General features: G+C 40.6%; 1 protein-coding gene across 2 annotated transcripts in view; it reads left to right on the top strand.

Annotated features, from left to right (window-relative positions):
- LOC109464690 (synaptotagmin-like protein 4) overlaps positions 1-6,360 on the top strand; it is a 53,717-nt gene extending 47,357 nt beyond the window's left edge. For both annotated transcript variants that reach the window (XM_019761738.1, XM_019761737.1), the window contains 4 exons: positions 82-252; positions 1,855-2,093; positions 2,803-3,005; positions 4,916-6,360. In XM_019761738.1, coding sequence (XP_019617297.1) covers positions 82-252; positions 1,855-2,093; positions 2,803-3,005; positions 4,916-5,088 — 786 coding nt within the window. In that variant the 3' untranslated portion in view covers positions 5,089-6,360. The remainder of the gene's footprint in view (positions 1-81; positions 253-1,854; positions 2,094-2,802; positions 3,006-4,915) is intronic.
- The last annotated feature ends 14,369 nt before the right edge of the window (positions 6,361-20,729 follow it).

The following is a 20,729-nucleotide window of genomic DNA, read 5'->3' as shown; positions in this document are numbered from 1 at the left end:
ACAGCGAAAGTTTACAATATGACAGTACAACATGTGAAAATGAATACTACACAACATGGATGATTTTCTCGTCCTTTGCAGTATTCCATCAGCCCCAGTGAGCTGGAGACGCGGACCCTGTGGGCGTCGGTGTGGCACAACGACATGTTTGGGCGGAACACGTTCCTGGGAGAGGTCCACCTGCCGCTGGACAACTGGGACTGGGATGACAGGCAGGCACGCTGGTACCAGCTGCAGCAGCCTGTAGTACCGGTCAGTTCCAACAGATGGCGTTCAATCATAGTGCCAACATTGGGGATTTCTGTAATCTCCAAGCAGATCATGATGGTGGCAAGGCAGTGCCCATTGGCCAGAGGAGTGTCTATTAGCCATCATACAAACTCCTCTGGCTAATGGATACTGTCTTGCCAACGAAATAGATCTGCTTCGAGATTAAATTTCCGCACACTATATTACATAGTGCCAACATTGGGGATTTCTGCACACTATTTTGGCTTCAATTGGCTTCTGTATGAATTTTGGCTATTTTGGCTATCATTTGGCTTATTTTGGCCTCATGTACATGTACTTTTCCACTTCTCCTAAATGTCTTTTTTATTACACAGCATTCTCTTTTACTGAAAATTGCAGTCATGAACATTCAATGTATTTTTGACATGATGGTGACACAGCTGGATCGACCAATATTTTTGCTCCACCTTTTGGTGTTACTTGCATCGCTGATTTGCTAAATGTTTTTCTTACTTGTAAACTCTGATGTACAAAAGGTCAGGCACATCAATGACATGACTGCATGTATCCTGTCCCTTAGGCTTACTCCTGCTTTCATCATTCAATTTCTCTTCACTGCATCACATATATATGTTCACTTCTTCCATTTCTCTACTTTCTTCCATTTCTCTACTTCTGTCTGTGCCATTCTGTCCATCACTGCTCTGTCTCTATCTCCATCTGTCTCTCCATCTCTGGGCCTTCGGTCAGGGCAGGAGGGAGGCTCAGAATATTCCATTCTCATATGAGGGGAGATGAACCACAACTTCAGACAACTTGATGTAAGCTATAAGACTGCGTAGTACTGACATACTTCAAGGCTTATGATTTTTGTTTGTTCAAATCACCCCCAAAATATATGGCACAGTCTGTAAAGTCAAGATTTCAAGGTCTACAAACTGTTTTAAAAGTTGACAAACAGATGCCCTCTGTCTTTTCATTTTCTTTCTCATCACTGTTTTTCATACAGAAACATACCCATACCAACATACAGAACATTTTGTACCACAAGCCTGTCCCTAGCAATTGCCTATCCTACTGCAATATGAATGAAGACTGAGACAATATACAAAATACATTCTTTTTTTTTTTTTCATTCACCATAACCATTTAACAGTTTCATGCAAAGAGAGATGTAAGATATTACATGTAGATGGTTAAGTCACAACCAAAAACACTGGACACAAGTTTAAAGGACAAATAAAAAAAAAGGTAATTTCAGTTTTGGTGCCTTTCAACCCAAAATCCTATCTGCAATAGGTGATCCATTGGTTTCTACCAGTCCCGCACATATACATTGTAGGGGTGATATTTGACCCAAATCCACATTTATGTTTGATGACTGGCTATTCCACCAGGAGGCTGCAGTGAATTAGGTTAATAGGACCCATTCCTGATGTTATCAAACGTGAATGCAAATTTGAGTCAAATATCACCCCTATGTGTGCGTGACTGGTAGAAACCAATGGATCACCTTTTGCAAATAGGATTTTGAGTTGAAAGGCACAAAAACTGAAATTAATTTTAAATTATTAGTCCTTTAAGAGGCTTGAGGACCTGAAAAGTTTGTCTGTTGTCCCCCAGGCTGGTCCAAAGTCGACCTTCCAGCAGTACAAGGGAGACCTGGTCATCTCCATGAAGTACGTCCCATCTTACAAGCTCCTGGGAGGGGGTGGTGACACTTCCCGGAAGGGCCGGCGGAAGACCAGTCCCGACCGGTTGTCGCAGGAGGCTGGGATGGGAGAGCTGCACGTCTTCATCAAGGAGGCTCGCAACCTGATGGCAGTACGGGCAAATGGGTCATCCGATCCTTTTGTTAAGGGGTGAGTGTTAATGGTTACATATGTCTTGTTTTTGCTTCTTTATACATTGTAATATGATAAGTAGACAAAAACAAGCTTCATTGTCTTTTGAAATCTTAATACTTCTAATGTGTTACTGCTTGTGAAACACATTTAGCTACACCAAGGTATAAACTGACCAAAACCCCTACCACAACAATTGTATTATCATTACATAGTGACTTTACTAGTACCTGCACTGTAGTGATAGCAGAATGCAATTGTAACATCATGAACTACATGTACAGTACTGTATATCATCATCATCGTCCAGCTGCTGTGCAGTGCAGTTAACCATTAGTTGTTTCCACGATTGACAATCTGTCTCCAGGTCAGCAATGTCTTCCCACTGCAAGTCACTCTCAGTGTCCCACAACAGATTCCAGATATAGCCCAGGGTGACAGGCTGACACCCAGTGGGTGCCTTTTGCTGTGCGTGGGCATATACAGGGTATATGGCATGGTTCCCCCACAGGCATTCTTAGTACATGCTCCAGGAATCAAAGTTGATGCTGCCTTACTGTGGTGATGAGGGTTGAGTGTTGTTCATCTTGTGGTCTAAATGCTAGATGTTAATCATGATCCTATAACATGAACTACAATGATGTGCATAGTACATGTTTGGAACTCTGACTAAACCTCCTTAAGTGTTTTCCCTGATAAACTATACTATCATTCTGTACCCATCCAGCTACTTGCTGCCAGACAAGAGCAAACAGAGTAAGCAGAAGACCCCGTACATCAAGCGGAACTGTAACCCGACGTGGAACCACACGTTTGTGTACAAGTCTGTCAACCCAGAGGAGCTGGAGCAGCGCTGTCTGGAGCTGACCGTCTGGGACTACGACAGGATGACCAGTAACGACTTCCTGGGAGGGGTCAGGCTCAGTCTGGGTAAGGAGATAGTGTCACGTTTGAAGCATATGATATTTACAGTGTTCTAGCCGATATGTTGGCAGAATGTACTGTGTCTGCGCAAAACCCGCAGTTTTTGTCGGATTTTTGGTCAACGTTGAATTAGAATTTTGCCTGTTGTAGACAATATCTTTTCTGACATAACATTTGGAAACTACAGACGGAGAGTTAATCTTATATCCACGAATACGACGGTCTTATATAACATCTGTGTCCATAATATCACCAGGGTCCATAATATCGCCACCTTGAGAAATAGTGTGCTTAAAGATATTTTTACTGCAACATACCCTAGGTATGTACATTTGATGTGTGAAGGAGTGCATACCAAAAGTATGTTGCAGTAAAAATATCTTTAAGCACACTGTTTCTCAAGGTGGCGATATTATGGACCCTGGTGATATTATGGACACAGGTGTAAAGACGTTGTGCCGAAATGCTATGCACAATACATTACGGGTTTTGCACACATACATTTTGCTGTTTTCATACAAAAATTGGCATGTGAAGATATGGAAAGAGATGTCATTAAACAACAACTAACCTCGTAAGAGTTTCAGAGGGTCAAGATGTCAACATTTTCCTCCATAGGATCGCGCCTTCGGTGATCAACATGTAACATGATTGAAATTTGAAAGATATTCTAAACAAAATTGAAACAGTGGTAAAATTTTCAGGCTAGCTAAATAGAATTTATTTTCAGGCTAGCTAAATAGAATTTATAATGAGATATAAAGATCTAATGATAAAAATATCCTATTGTCTTGGAATCCTATTATCACTTTCTCAGTAATCTTTCTGGCTGTTGGCTACTGTTCCTCCTTTCTGAACTTTAGATTTCTGAACTTGAACTGATACCAAGTAACAGTGCTTTCTGAAAGCTGCATGGAAGTTTTTATTATTCTATAAAACCGATTCTCAATGTGTGTGTTGCCCTTGCTGTGTGGGATTTCTGTGTGTCTTTTCTCATACTCTGTTCTCTCTTCTTTGTGCATTCTTGTGCTGTTAGGGAGAGTCCATGCCAAGTCTCTGGTCAATTTCAATACTAGTTTGGAAGGTCTGTACAACTGTTCTGCACCTCTTTTTTTACTTACCAGCTTTCTAAACCTGTACGGTGTGCAATGTATGTATGTAGTATCAAAGCTGCACAAAATTTACTACTTAGTATCAAGGCTTTTATTTTAGGAATCTGTCAAAAATGATGTAGCTGTTTTATGACAGTATATAAGCATCTAAGATGTGAAATATTTCAAAACCCTTTTTTTAGTTTTGTTTTTCACACATACTGTGACAAAAGCAAGGATCTTGTTCATATAGACAAGCACCTGTTACCTAAACTAATGAAGCAACCACCTGTTACCTATACTATTGATGCAACCACCTGTTACCTAAACTACGCATGCAACCACCTGTTACCTATACTATTGATGCAACCACCTGTTACCTAAACTACTCATGCAACCACCTTTTACCTATACTTTTGATGCAACCACCTGTTACCTAAACTACTCATGCAACCACTGGTTACCTAAACTATTGATGCAACCACCTGTTGCCTAAACTACTGATGCAACCACCTTTTACCTATACTTTTGATGCAACCACCTGTTACCTAAACTACTCATGCAACCACTGGTTACCTAAACTATTGATGCAACCACCTGTTACCTAAACTACTCATGCAATTACCTGTTACCTAAACTACCCATGCAACCACCTGTTACCTAAACTATTGATTCAACCACCTGTTGCCTAAACTACTGATGCAACCATCATTGGTAACAGGTGGTTGTGTTTGATGGTTGTGTTCGTACCATCAGGTTTTTGCCCATGTGTAAATCAGGTCTGTAGCAGGGGCTCTTGTTCACATACCGGTTTTGTCATGACAGGAAACCGGTTGGGACAGCCCATCGAGTGGATGGACTCGCAGGGTGAGGAGATCACAGCGTGGCGGACCATGCTGAACAAACCCAACGTCTGGGTGGACAGTTGTCTTCTCTTACGCCCCAGCATGGACTACAGGGTCCGCCCATCTACCCCAGCACCTTCAACAACCAGCTAGCCAACCTCAACAACTAGCTAACCAACTTCAACAACCAGCTAACTAATGTCAACAGCCAGCTAACCAACCTCATCAACAACTTCAACAATCGGCTAAGCAACCTCAAAAACCAGCTAAGCAACCTCAACAACTTGAACAACCAGCTAGCTAACTTCAACAACCAGGTAACCAACCTCAACAGCTTCAACAACCAGCTAGCTAACTTCAACAACCAGATAGCTAACCTCAACAACTTCATCAACAACCAGCTAGTCAACCTCAACAACTAGCCCTCCCCCTTCAACAACTGGCTAGCTACCTTCAACAACCATCATCTAGCTCTAGCTTCTGAGATTCGATCCCAGAAAACAACTTCTCAACAGCTTACTAATAGCTTCCCGGCTATTGCGGTAAATTAGACGTGTATTCTGTCACCTTAACATACAGACAAGCAGTCACTTTACCAAATTTCCTCCAATGACTGCATTGGATTGTTGTTTGACACCAATTATCCCTTTTTGGGGGGAGGGGGCAGCGCTCTTTAGGCCTGCTGGGTAGGTAATAGCAAACAGACTGGACTTGTACAATTGTACCATCATATACAGTTTGAAATGTTCTGAACCACGTACTAGTACAGGGTGCTCACAGGAGAACTAAAGCCTGGTTGTCACTCCACACTTGGCCTCTGTACTTGCAAAACATTTTTGACAGTTTGTAATAAATAGTTGAGGTTTGGTATAATAGAATAGAATTGTTGATTGAGCTGTGATGGGACAGCCTTGTACATTGTATCCTGTTACTATAGCAATGTCTCAATCTTACAATGATTATGCAGTTCACCGTTCTAAACTTTGTACCAAATTCGCCAAATAAGCTGCCAAATATCCACTTCTTCCAGCTGAAGATATCTGCTTATTCTTGTGATTGGTGTTTTTTCAACTTAAAAAAAAGATGTTTTTGTATAAAGTTGTCTGATTGAATGTAAAAATTGTTGGCACCATAACCTCTGTTCCCTTCAGATTACATTTAAATGTATCTTGTCACTCAGTGGTTGAAAATAGCCTGGAAGAATAACAGAGCCCCCTGGCTCTAGTGACAGGCACTGCAGATTAGTGTTGTTAGTGAAGAGGCACTGCAGGTCAGCTTCAATGTTTTATCTACATGTTATATGAATGTAATTTGGTGCAGAGTTTGTTTCCAAGTCACTATTCTGTACTACCAGCTTATTATCCTGAAAACTTGCCTTTTCTTTATTGTCTTCCCAAAGCTGCTGTACAAGATGATATTCAACTGGTAGTAGTTTTGTCTTTTCTGCACAAAGTGTGCAGGAAGGTTTGTACATTTTCTCCCATAGAATATGTATATTCCTTTATGTCAATGCTCTTTAGCCCAAAAGGCTAAATATGATGACATTATTTGCACAGTGCAGCAAGGAATACTGTAAGGTTCCACCACGTACTGTTCTTACTACATTAACCTCATATACAACTCACAATTCACCTTTGAAAAGCATGCATACCTTTCCTAAGTTATATTTCTATTGAACCACTTTGTCTTGATACAACAATGTGAAATCCTTTTACAGCCGAAGCCTCCTTCAGTGTTGAACACTGCAAGTGCAAGCAATAGCAATGATGAAAGCAAGCTCATGAAACACTGAACTGTTGATACTAAGATCTATTGTTGTTGTGGTTAGATGTTGCATTCTTGCCAGATAACACCTTTAAACAGAGTAGTCAAAAAGGGAACTGGTATAGGATGATTTGCTTCCATGAGGTGAAAAAATTCACACGAAAACATTCACACAAAAGTTGTACAGGACTAGTACCGGTTTCAACATAAAGAGAGTTGTCCTGTTGGAACAAATTCTTTTGGAGACTTGTATTATCTTACCGTTAGTGTAAAGATGGTCATTCAGACCATTTTGTACATTTTGTAGATACAATGTATTGCTGGTGCTGTTGAATATCCAGACATCGACTTCCAAAAAAAATCTGGAAAAAGAAAATGATATCAACAATGCAAGATTGCCTCACAATGTTCAATTTCAGTATTTCTGCACAGTGAACATAATATCCTTTACCAGTGTCCAATTGATAAGTAAACGTTTTGTTTCAGTACTATACAGAACCATGAAGCTGTAGGTAGTAAGTATACATAACTACTGTTACCCAACAGTAATTCACTTGTTGACTTTATGTCATAAGTCAGCAACAGTTAGGAGCTATTCCAGAAAGGCAGGGCACTTGACTTCATTGAAAAAAAGATGACCATCTGTACATGTATCCATTTTTTCAATGACAGTCTTGTCCCCAGCCTTTTTGAATGCCCAGCTTAGTGCTGACTACTAGCTACAAGACACTATTTATTCCAACTTGCCTGTTCAGTATTTATTCCTACTTGTGTGAGACATTGTAATGTACCCCTATGTTGAGTGCCATAAAGTGCCTTCCTTTCTAAGGTCCAAAAGAATGGCAGAGTATTTTTCTAGCAAATAAACTGAGAGAAAAACAAATGGGGGAAAACTTTTTGAACTATCTTCCCCATGTGAATCATGAAATTTTTGTCTCTGTATTAGTTAATGGCAATATATGGAGGCAGAAACATGGTTCGCAAAGACTTACGTTCCACCACAATTAGTATACAAATGTACCGGGCAGCATGTAGATGTGTGTATGTGTAAATATAAAATTCAATATACTAACTAGTACTGGGAGATGCTATGCAACAGAAGTATAGAAAATTCCTGCAGCGGAGCTTAGATGATCAGTTATAGACTTAAGCTGCTTTTGAAATCTCTGAAGGGTAGGGAATTTATTAAGCACCTTGTACCAAGAGTGTTACAGAAAAAGATTATTGAAAGTGCAAAAGAAAACGCAGTGTCCGTTAATTACTTGTATGTCCGCAGCACCTACTGAAATGTAACGCACCTCCAGTGTATCCATATAGGCGGCTGCCAGTATATGACAACTAGCATCTCATTTGGAGAGTTGTGCATACGTACGAATGTATGATAGAGAGGATATCAGATACTGCTAAGAACCATGCCGTACCGTTCATGCCACTCATCTATTTTTCTAACATTTTATAACATCATGTTGCATGGAGGGATATTGTTGCACAGGCTGTACAAAATTTGTCTGCGTCGGCAAACATGATACTAAGACCATTCTTACTGTACCTTATACATGTTCAAAGAGCATTTGTTTTCATGACTCAAAGGTATGATACGATGACCCAAAGCAGACTGTTTGCCAATGTGAGCCTTGCTCGGTTCAATATCTCTGGTTGGATACCATTCACACTTTGTACAAGAATATTAGAAATGGGGGAATCGATGATATGAAGAATGAAAACATTGTCTGCCTGTATCACCCATGGTCGGATGGCTATAATCTATATATAGATACAAAGCAATAATGCCAAAGTGTATGTTACACAACTTCTAGAGCACAACCCATCTCTATGTAATGTCATGGCCATAGCATCTGATACTACCAAACCTGTGATGTCTATCTGGGACTTGCTGTGTTGATGACTTTACAAGAAACATGTCCCTCCATGTCTGCATTGTACAGGTGGCAAATGCTTCAATAAAACCCTTTGACACTGTGCAGGATTGTGTATGTGTGAACTTAATTTTTGTCTCATCTCAGTTCATGGCTAACATTACAGGTGTAGGACTAGAGTGAGAAAATTATTACAGTTTTAGCATGGAGGTAAATTTTACCTCCATGGTTTTAGCAAGTACAAAATTGGTAATGATGTTGATTAGGTATATAGAGTTGATCCAGCTGCAGTTCTTTAGGATACTGCTAGAGGTCACTGTTATATAGGAGGTAAGTCACAGTGTTCGATAACAGTTCAGTGGGATGTACAGAAACATTCGGTGTAAGAGGATCCGTTTTCCATATCAATTCATCAAGTCTTCTAGTGTTTAAGCTGAATACACTATAAACTGTCTGCATCTTAACATTATCTAATGCCTATACAAGTTCGCCATAATGTTTGACAAGGTCAGTCTTAATCATGACGATAATGCAAATGATAATGCAAAGCTATAAATTCATCATCCTTTGGTTATCTTCACGGTCTAGTCGCGCCACCTAGCGGGACGTATTCGATGTGCAGTGTATGTTACAGCCCTATTGAAAGCGACGCCTGGCCAATGTTGAAATAAACGTCACGTAACAACACGAAATATCGAGCTTTATGAAATGTGAATAAAAGAGTCACAATCAAACATGTGGTAAGACGCATACAAGGAAGAGTTTTTTTTTTAAATTTATTTGGCGAGTTACTTATATCTAGCGAAGAAAGGGGAATAAAATCGGACATAAAACTGGAAGAAAAGAGCGACCCGATAGGCAGCAGAAGACCCAATACAAGGTAATTTCATACATAGATATGATGCTTGACTGCATGTTACTTCTGAATTCATATGGTAAACAAACAAACAATCGTCCTTATTTCTAGATATTTCCATGTGAACAAAGTTTCCATCCGCCATCACAAATGTCTGCAGTCGACTATACGGAAACGCCACAGTGACAGTGTGCGGTCGTGCGAATAAAAAAAAGTTGCCTTCATTCTGCAGTCTAGGTGGTCATGAAGGTTGAACAAATGACTAAACACACAAAGTATAATATTTTATTGGCGTGGTGAATAATACACTCTTCATTTTCAGTCCTTCACGTTTCTTCTCTTCCTTTGGTTACTGCAGTTATTGGTCTCCATCTCCACCGTCACAATCGGACTTGCTCCCTCGTAGTGTCTGGTGCCGTAAAATGTTCTTTATATATTCTTTAATTTGTCAAGAGCTCGGCTGGGAGACTCTGTCCGAAAAGCGACACATTCATCGCCTATTACTGTTTCATAACATTGTGAACGGATGTACCTTTAAGTTACCGCTTAAGGCCATGTTGATTTGATTACATGAATGGCATCCATGTGCGCATGAATTTTCGTCCGTTTCCAAAAAAAAGTTTTGGTCCATACTGTAAATCGTACAAAGCAGTTGCATATGCCGCAAACTGAAAAAAGGAAAACATAGAATGCCAAAATCTATTCCAAAGGAAGAAAAGAAATGTGAAAGAATGAAAATGAAGATTCACCATGCCAATAAAATATTACTCTGTGTGTTTAGTCATTTGTTCAACCTTTATGACCACCTAGATTTCCTAATGAAGGCAACTTTTTTTTATTCGCACGATCGCATCAGTTTTGGGGTTCCCAGGAGATGTCATCCATATAATGAAATCAACATGGCCTAACTTAATTATCTAATTGAGAAAATGCAAATTATGGTGATACCTTATCAGGTGGTTAGACCCAGGTGTTAGACCACGCTGCTGCTCAGAGCAAGATGGCGAGTCACGGTGCTTGGACAGGGAAGAACTCGGTGGTTAAAATTCGTCTTTTAAAACGAGCTACGTCCGTTTAAGAAGGTGAGTCGCCTTTAACATTGTCCTCTATGTTGTAGTATTTGGGCCAAACTCGTTGCATTTCGTTGGGGTCGTGAGGCGCAACGACAGACCGTTCGGCTCAGAACCACGAGGTCCCGGGTTCGAACCCTGCCATGTCACCGATCTTGTGCCCTTGGGAAAGGCACTTACACGGCTTTCATGGATGGAGGCTTTCGCGAACTCCATCCGTATTAGCCACACAAAAAAAAGGCAGCAGTATCGTCTAGGTGGCAGCTCCACAATGAAAGACGAAAAAAGAAGAGAGGGAATGAAGGTAAAAGGCAGAATGGCGGGTTCGCGGGTTATGGCAGGGCGGCTTCTACCCTGGCCTTAAAAGCCTGTACGTACTGTCGGTGCCCTCACCACTGGGCCCGGCAGCTGGTTGCACTCGCTTTAATACCGTGCTTAAGCTTCATGTCCGATCCGTTTTGAACTACTATGATGACTGCATTAGATACGCTCGTTTCTTCCTCTGTTTTCTGAATTATTTACTGATATATATATATGCATTATGTAAGCTATCTTTTCCCATAATGTTCTGTCAATATGAGATGTGCTTGAATGCTGCTGAACTGATGTTTGAACAACATTCTGTGTGTTGTTGGTGACTCACAGGTCTGAGGTATTTTATGTGAGATGTACTTTGATTTTTCCATGGTCATGATATATGTTTTCCTAATAATATGTTGACTTTTTTTATTGAATGTTGACTGCAATTTTGCTCTGCTCTTTCCCCACTCAGAATTGCTCCTGCCCCAGGCCGACCCAAAAAAGGATTTAGAACTCAAACAAATGATGTATGATGCTCTGTGAGTGATTGTTACACTAGTATTTGGCCTGTGGTCTTTCTAAATGTGCATTTCTTTTACACCCTAGGCTTGAGATGCTGCTAATGTATAGCTGACATTGTGGGACTGTCTCCTGTGTGCCTGTCAGCTATCCTGTACCTGTCCACACTGTAGGACTATTATTCCAGGAGGATCTACCTGTTACGTTTCTGAAGGACCTGTTATCTACCTACAAGAGAAGAGAACATCGGACTTGACTGTGAGTTGACTTTTATCTTACTACTCTTTCAAAAATGGGGTCTGCATGCCGCAATGCGTAACCAGCCGTTTTAAGTTTGCATAATGGAAAGTCGGGTCAATCTATTTACCATTAAACTCATCTATGTGATAAAACGTCCAGCTAGTACGTGGTCATTGCATAATTGTGGCAAATCTGCACCTTGAAGTCGAACAACTTTGGTCACATAATGATTGTTAGGAATATGTCCTATTTTTTTGACAGAAAATGGAAAAGGCAATTTTGTGCTTTCTTTCTGTAGATGTAAAATGTACTACAGGTAAGCTGTGTGTGATGTTTCAAAGGGAGGAATCGGCAAAACAAAAATGTCTACTTGTCTTTTTGCCAGGATTATAATTACTATAAAGTTATCTACTTTTAATGCAGTCAAGTTACAGATAGTGTAGGTAGGTTAAAAATCAATCTTGGTATAACTAAACTGTAGATAGAGTTACAGTTAGAGGTTGATAAATGTCCAGTATAACTAAACTGTAGATAGTTACAGTTAGAGGTTGATAAATGTCCAGTATAACTAAACTGTAGATAGTTACAGTTAGAGGTTGATAAATGTCCAGTATAACTAAACTGTAGATAGAGTTACAGTTAGAGGTTGATAAATGTCCAGTATAACTAAACTGTAGATAGAGTTACAGTTAGAGGTTGATAAAAGTCCAGTATAACTAAACTGTAGATAGTTACAGTTAGAGGTTGATAAATGTCCAGCGTCCATCAGGTATGGCCTTGACAGTGGGGCAGGATTTCTTTAAAGGTCCCGACGGTCTCTGCAAAAGATAAATATTAATACGAGGATCATATACTCTCAATAGACGTAATTCCAATCTTCGCGGCCATTTTTGCTGGTCCAGTGAGAGTACAGCGCTACGCGAACGTACGTTATCTTGCACGAAAACGAGACTGGTCGTGATACGGCTTCACAGTGTTCTATCTTTCATAATCATGGCTTTCAGTATAGGACCGAGCGGTGACGCGTCTTCCTCGGTAAGTTATGGTCTTTCATGGTGAAAGGTCGAAATATTCATACGTGGTACAAATAGAGAAGGTTATTCTGCGCATTTGGGTTTAATTTCAGCCAGTGGAAATGACAAATATTTGCTCATTTTCCAAATTTCCTGACGGAACTCGAGTGTTTACTATATGTACGTTATTTACGCTAGCTACGCTCGCATGAAAAACCGGTAATCTAGAGAAAGTAGAGGATAATTTTCGAAGTAAACAAGTTACGTACGCGCCCCCTCCCTCACTTGACGATTTACGCATGACTAATATATGCGAAATATCGACTTGCGATCCTGAAATTTCCGGAGCAACCGCCAAAATTTTCCTAAGGCCACACCAATTTAATTTCTTGGTTAACGGATTCGCCGCTTCATTTTTTTCTGATTTGCAAATAAAAATAAAAATTCAGAATCAACTGCAAAATGCTCATATTTTGCCCTGAACAGTTGAAAACAGTCCTTTTCTTACTACTTGTTACAGTCATTTCATATTTCAATGCAGTGGTATCATTAAAAGTTCAAAATTCATTGTTTAAATTTTGAACCAGCCTGGACTTTATGGCTCCTATCGTACCATTTTGGGCCATAATAGGATGTTTTTTTTTTGTTTTTTTTTCATCCGCGCGCTCCATTATTTTTCTAGAAAAATCCATTAACCAAGAAATTAAATTGGTGTGGCCTAAATGTTTAACCACAAGGATTTCTACCTGTTATTTTCACGCCCCTGGAGGTTTGGTACGAATGAAGTCAGAAATTTACCGGTTTTTCATGTGAGCGTAGCTAGCTTATAACGTACATATAGTAAACACGTGAGTTCCGTCAGGAAATTTGGAAAATGAGTGGATATTTGTCATTTCCATTGGCTGAAATTACACCCAAATGCTCAGAACAACGTTCTCTATTTGTACCACGTATAAATATTTGAACCTTTCACCGTGAAAGACTGTAACTTACCGAGGAAGACGCGTCACCGCTCGGTCCTATATTGTAAGCCATTATGAAAGATAGAACACTATGAAGCCGTATCACGACCAGTCTCGTTTTCGTGCAAGATATTAACGTACGTTCGGGTAGCGCTGTACTCTCACGGGACCACTTTTCAAACTGGCCGTGAAGATTGGAATTAAAGTCTATTGACTTTCTAAGTTAAAAGTCTTTGAATGAGCACAAATGACCATTCTGGGGCTGTTCTTGTTACACGAATTTGAATTATTTTGCTTTCATCATGTCCAGATTGATAAAACTTCAGAGTTATAAATGGGAGCACAATCAAAGTTGATATTACTTTTGTCTTTTAAGCAAATGACCACTAACGCCCTGCAAAATATTGGCCCTTGCACAACTGGGCTAAAACTCCTGACCACCACATACAAGTACAAATAGGTGTCTCCTTAATTCCTGCAAAGTTTCCGTGCTGTACACGCTCATAAAGTACCTTTTTTGGGGCACAATATCGTACAGCACAGAAACTTTGCAGGAATTAAGGAGACACCTGGTTTGAACTTATCATTTGTGACCGTGGTGGATTTTTGCCCAGATGTGCTATGGACAACATTTTCAGCACATTTTTATAGGGCGTTAAGTGGTCATTTGCTTAAAAGAAAAAAGTAAAACTGTTGACTTCAATTTATAAAACATCGGATTAATAAATGGGAGCACAATCTGTACATGGCCAGAGCAAAAAAAGTCATTTGTGCGACAAGGACAGCCCCAGAATGGTAATTCGCTAAAAAGACGCTCCCTTTAAAAGTCATTTCACAGAAAAAAACTAAAAGATACTGTAGATAGATGGCTTTCTACTTGAAATGTACTACTAGCCCGTGTTCAAGTTACGGTAGTTTAGGCAGATAGTTTTCAGTGTTAGTTTGAAAATTTGGGCAGGTTTTGAAATACCGGCAGCCGATTCCGTTAAATCTTGTCTGAAAGAGAACTTTTGAGCAAATAATGGGACTCGTTTTGTTGATTTCTTTTGAAGTAAATTTGCACCCTCACCTGGTTAATTAATTGGATTAAAGTTTTCCCGCCAAAAAACTTAGTATATGGAGCACTCTAACCTTGAACTTGTGGCCCCCCTCCCCACTCTTAACTTCTTCCACAACTTACACAGTATGTTTAGTTACACTGTTTCAACACTTTAGACATGTAACTTCTCCGAACACGTAGTCACCACACTTTTGGTACCCTTAGTTGATTGAGCAGAGTTTTTCTGCCACAACAACTTTAGAATAATCTCTCGTTCTCCTGGTCGGTCAATGCACTAAGTGTACTCCCCGTGGGATGTCTTTCCGGAGACATTGATGCTTCGAAACATCAGTATACCAGTGCAATTGACTGACCAGGAGAGCGAGAGATTATTGTAAAGTTGTTGTGGCAGAAAAACTCTGCTCAATCAACTAAGGGTACCAAAAGTGTGGTGACTACGTGTTCGGAGAAGTTACATGTCTAAAGTGTTGGAACAGTGTAACTAACATACTGTGTAAGTTGTGGAAGAAGTTAAGAGTGGGGAGGGGGGCCACAAGTTCAAGGTTAGAGTGCTCCATATACTAAGTTTTTTGGCGGGAAACTTTAATCCAATTAATCAACCAGGTGAGGGTGCCAATTAGTTGGGTTTTTTGGCGGGAAATTTGATCAACAGATTCTTTGGTAGAACTTTGAATTAACATGTCCAGAGAAGTGTAAAAAAAGGGCGAAAAAAAATGTGGGGGCAATTTGGCATTTTCAATTACACGATACTAAGAATTTTACAGTGATGCCTAACGTGGGATTAAAGCTACTGGCTACAATTACAGTTAAAGGGCTCTTCACGGAAAAAAGGCATGCAGACTGAACTGGGCAAAAGACACATGCGAGTGGAATGTGTGCACCTAAAGGCATGTGGAGTGTTGTCTTGTGTTAATAAAGAAACCATACTCACACCTCCCCATCTTCTTTCACACTGCTTTGCCCATAAAAGTTTGGTACTTCCTTCCGTTCAGACCAGGCTTCAGGTCCATACAAACAAAAGGCATGCAGACCCTCAGAGTAGAGTGAACTGGGCAAAAGAGAGAAATGTTAGTGTGCAAAGAAACCATACATAATTACTCACACCTCCTCATCTTCTTTCACACAGTTCTGCAATTAAAAGTTTGGTTCTTTCTTCCGCTCGGTCCGGACCACACGGACAAAAGGCATGCAAACCCTCAGAATTGAGTGAACTGGGCAAACGAGAGAAATGTGAGTGCGCATGTGTGCGCCTAACTGTATGTGGCATGTTGCCACCTGTTAATAAAGAAACCATACTCACGCTCCCCATCTTTCTTTCACACAGCTCTGTCCATAAAAGTGTGGTTCTTCCTTCCACTCAGACCAGGCTTCGGGTCCACATCTTGAAAACGGGAGAAACAAAAGTCAGTGTATAGAAAACAGCAATTGGCCTAGCAAGAAATTTTGTCACACAACAGGGCTCCAAATTCATTTTTGGGGATGGGTGCACAAAAAATATTTTGGGTGCACAGTATTAAAATGAAACAAGTGTCCATAGGCGACAATTCTCCGTGAAGTTTTATATTTTGCAGATTGAGAACAGTAATAGTGTATGTAAACAGTGTGTGATCACTTTAACAACTGGTAACAGCGTATCGTAAAAATGGATAAATCCCTGGTCTAATTATCTAGCCTGACTAAAAAATAACGCTCCTGGTGGCCACCTGCCCAGAAGTTTGCCCCCCGTCTTGGGGAAACAGTTGCAGACTGACTTAGTGTAAACACAGGCTACATAAAATCAACAACACACAATCTAAATAGATTAACAAAGTCAGCTTTCATAACAATATCTTTCATTCACTACATATTATTCATTTGACAAGGTATCGCAGTAGGTGCAAACCACAATCCCAAAAGATACCCACAACCATTATGCACAACAGCCACCTAATATCTGCTTAGAGAACCTCGGCTACCAGACAACTACCTAAACCTAGGGCCTATTCCACAGGATTGTAAAAGTAGGGATGTTTCTAAAAAATACATTTACTTCAATATCAAAACTGCTACGGTGAAAATAAAAAAACGTTAATCATCACGGACATAATGGTACACCACATGCCCAATTACACAGAAATGCTACGTACAGAACAATGCATTTTGGCTGCGAATATCTAGCAAAACATCTGGTACCACTGCGAGGTCCTGTGGACACAAACCCAACTTGCAGGAAGGCAACCACTGATAATAGATATATACTACAGACCCCCATCAGACCAGGGCAATAAGCTGGATGAACTTCACAGGTCAATAGGTACAATAGGAGCAAAAATAAACTCTGACAATGTGATCATTCTTGGCGATTTCAACACCCCTGGCATCAAATGGGATACTACTGTAGCTGACAACAGTCAGGCCTTAACACAGGCCACGCAGAGAAACTACTAAACCTAGTGGATAACCACGGGTTATTCCAAACAGTCCAGGAACTAACTAGAAATGGTAATCTCTTGGACCTGGTCTTGGTTAATAACCCCAACATAATTCAAAAGACTACAGTAGTTAGCCTCCTTCGCAGTCTTGTTGGGCGTGGGCGTAATTTTTTCTCTGAGCGACGCTAGTAATATGCCGCCGCGAGGGACGATTTGCTGCCGAGGGACTTTTGCCACGGAGAGAAGGTTTCCGCGCTCCAACAAGACTGCTTCCAATCGGCGAGTTAAAAGGACCTCGGATTAAGCCAGCCTTTCATAGAGGCTATTAACATGTTCGTGCAGGTCCAATTCACATGTTCGCGCAGGTCATACAAGGTGTGTTTTTAAACTTAACTCATGTCCGCGCAAGGGTAATTCATAGATACGCATGACACGCGCTCGCCTTTGTCAACGGTTGGTTTATTAGCTTGCGTTACGTTATAGTCGAAGGTTCCAACAGAGAACATTGGTAATGTTACAACAAAGCCATTGGTGTGCATATTTAAGCGTCCCATGCAAACAAACCAAGACAATTTACAGTACTATTTTTGCTGGTGAAATGTGCAATTCTTTCTATTACGCAACTTGCTGCGGAGCGGTGTGTTACCCTCCCATGGTCAGTGAGATCCACCCGCCACCAAACAACATGGCGGCACAATGTCTCCGGGATTTTGTTGAGTGAATAGGGCTCGGTTTTCGGGAATGGTTGGCGTTCTACCGACGGGTTGATCGGCGACCGCTGGAAAGTTACAAGTTTTGGCTCGTCGATCAACGGGGCGTGAACACCACCCTGCACTGGTGGCGTTTATTGCGGGAAGTTCACACATCCATGCCAATCGCTCCTAAGTGTTTTTTGATAGCCCTTTTAACTCGCCGATTGGAAGCAGTCTTGTTGGAGCGCGGAAACCTTCTCTCCGTAGCAAAAGTCCCTCGGCAGCAAATCGTCCCTCGCGGCGGCATATTACTCGCGTCGCCCAGAGAAAAAATTACGCCCACGCCCAACAAGACTGCGAAGGAGGCTAACAGTAGTCCCGTGAATAAAGTGACCATGACATGGTTCTAGTGGACGTTAACCTGGCACCGAAACAAAACAGGAAACCTAAGAGTAAGAGAAAAGTGTACATTCGCACAAAAGCCGATGAACCATCAGGAAAGACCTAACTGGACTATGCAAATAACTTTGAAAAAAGAACTCTGGAGTCTGACCACTTCTGTGTAACTGACATACATGTATCCTAAGACAAAATGAAACAGATGATGAACAAGCAAAACTAACGCTAAACAGACATTGGGAGTAATCAAACGTAATTTGTGGGCATGCCCAACTAGAGTAAAATCACTTGCATACACGTCACTTGTATGCCGCGACAGTATGGGATCCATACACAAAGAAAGACAAAGATAAACTGGAAAGGGTACATAATCAAGCTGCAAGATTCTGTATGAATAATTAAACTATGAAAGAGGTGCTAGTGTCAGAAGACAGAAGAAAAATGTCCAGACTATGCATGATGTACAAAATGACTAGTAAACAGGTGGACGTCCCAATCAATAAGTACCTAATACCAGCCCAGAAGAGAACAAGAAATAGCCAAGCCTTCAACTTCAAGTATCAGAGCTATCAACCAAGGATTGAGGCATTCAAGAATTCCTTCTTTCCTAGAACTATCGCAGAGTGGAACTCACTGTCACCAAGTACAGAAGGGGCATTGTCATTAGATTCTAGACATTGTTTAAACTTAAAGCTATGATAGCTTTAAACAATATCTAGAGTTAGATGTCCAAGGGCTAGGTGTAACAAGTTGATCGGTGTAATGTAGCCAGCTGCCGCTGCGCCGTGTGCCTGCAAAGCTGGTGTGTTACGCCGAAAGGCGGATATACCGGCTATACAGATACAGAATAGATTGTTGACATTTAGGTTTTTTTTTACTTGAACCTAAACATTTTTACAAGTCCGGAACCGGTCCAGCGAACCGGTACACAGCACTACATATTACACATATTTTATATATTACAGTATTATGACACTTTTTTTGGTGAATTTTGTTACACTGTTTGTATAGTGATTTGTTTATTGAATATTGCGTAATGTTACTTGTATTAAAAACTACACTGTCACATAACAAATACATAAGCCACAAAAATGGTGGTCACAGTTGCATAAAATTAAACAATAGAACTAGCACATATAATAAATTATACAATAAGGACCAAGATTGCATAGTTCATCCTCAAAATCAAATCAGTGCAACCACAGTGACTGCTTCATACAATAACAGATATGATTTGCCAATGAAGTATAAAATCCAGTAGAAAACCAATGTGACAATCTCTGATTCAAAAGCAAGGATAAACCAGCAAAAAAAAAAACGAAATTAAACTAATATATAAATGATATAACTGTTATGCATCCAGTTAATTTCAGCCTTGGGAAGTCTTGTTTAGTTTACGCTACTTTTTTTGGCGGGAATGTTGAGTGGATTTAATTATGCACACGTGCGGTACGTTCCAAAAGGTGTTCACTGGGGGCCAAACTGTGGAAATTTCCAACAAACAAAAAGGTGTTTGTAACAGTTTTAGCAGCGAAATTTGCTCCTAGCTTTTTTCAATGCCACTCAACACGGAAGAAATATATTCAGTACTCCCCAAAACCACGATAGTCATGAAAACAACCTCCCTATTAAAAATATTCAAGTACAAAATGGGCCCACATATCGTTGCACAAAACGCGAATTTTTACGGAGTATAACAGTTAACATAACGAATTAGTTAGTGGTCTGTTGCTACAGGTTTGTTGGAAGCAAAAATACAAGTACAAACATGTACATGTAAGGAGCTAATTTGTTGTCTTACCTCGCAAGAACGACCGGTCTTTTTCAGCACCACGTGCACGCCGCCATGGTAGTCACCATAATTTTTCGTTTCCAGTCTCCAAACTCCGCCCGCCAGCGCCAGGAGATACGGATTTTCTCCCTCAAACATCCAAAGAACGGCACACATCCGACCTGGAAACGCCCAGACGATATAGCTGTACACTTGAGACGAAAATTTACCCCAAAAGTTGGAGAGAATTCACGCACAACACGCCGCACGAAAGCGTGGTCACACTAGTCAGCTTGCTGCCTGCACCTGGTCGAACGGACCGTACCATGTGTGATAATTGTATAGGGGTGCGAACGAGATTAATCATTCTTGCTTTTGATAATTAACCATCACCATTCCGCCGCCAATCAAAAGTGATTATTGTCGTCGCCAAATTTTGGACTTGTTTTCTGTGCCAAATCCAACGATCAGGAGACCTTCTGCTACAGCAAGTGTTATATCCCCAAACTTGTAGAACCCCCTACCCCATTTTAATGTAACGTTACATTATAAGTGTGGACCTCTCCTTGGTGCTGAACTCACCATCAGTTCCATGTATTAAGTATTGCAGTTGTGGCCTCAATACTGCACTACTAACGTTTTGTTTGACACAACAGTACACCCATGGAAAAGCGAGGGATTGATGTATTTTAGTACATATATATAGTATACTGAAGCCTGTATATCAGCAAGATCTTTATTTCATCAAGTCACATACATTTTCTGAGGATTAGTAAAGAAAAGTAACAACAGGGTTTACGGAAAAACCTGGGTGCCTGCCAGGCCAGGCTACCACAATATCAGGTATAATTTCTTGCTTA

This window comes from Branchiostoma belcheri, unplaced genomic scaffold (assembly GCF_001625305.1).
Source record: "Branchiostoma belcheri isolate BF01 breed outbred unplaced genomic scaffold, Haploidv18h27 scaffold14, whole genome shotgun sequence".
Taxonomy (NCBI): Eukaryota; Metazoa; Chordata; class Leptocardii; order Amphioxiformes; family Branchiostomatidae; genus Branchiostoma; species Branchiostoma belcheri.
Note: the sequence above shows the minus strand (reverse complement) of the source record. Positions and strands in the feature narration are given on the sequence as shown.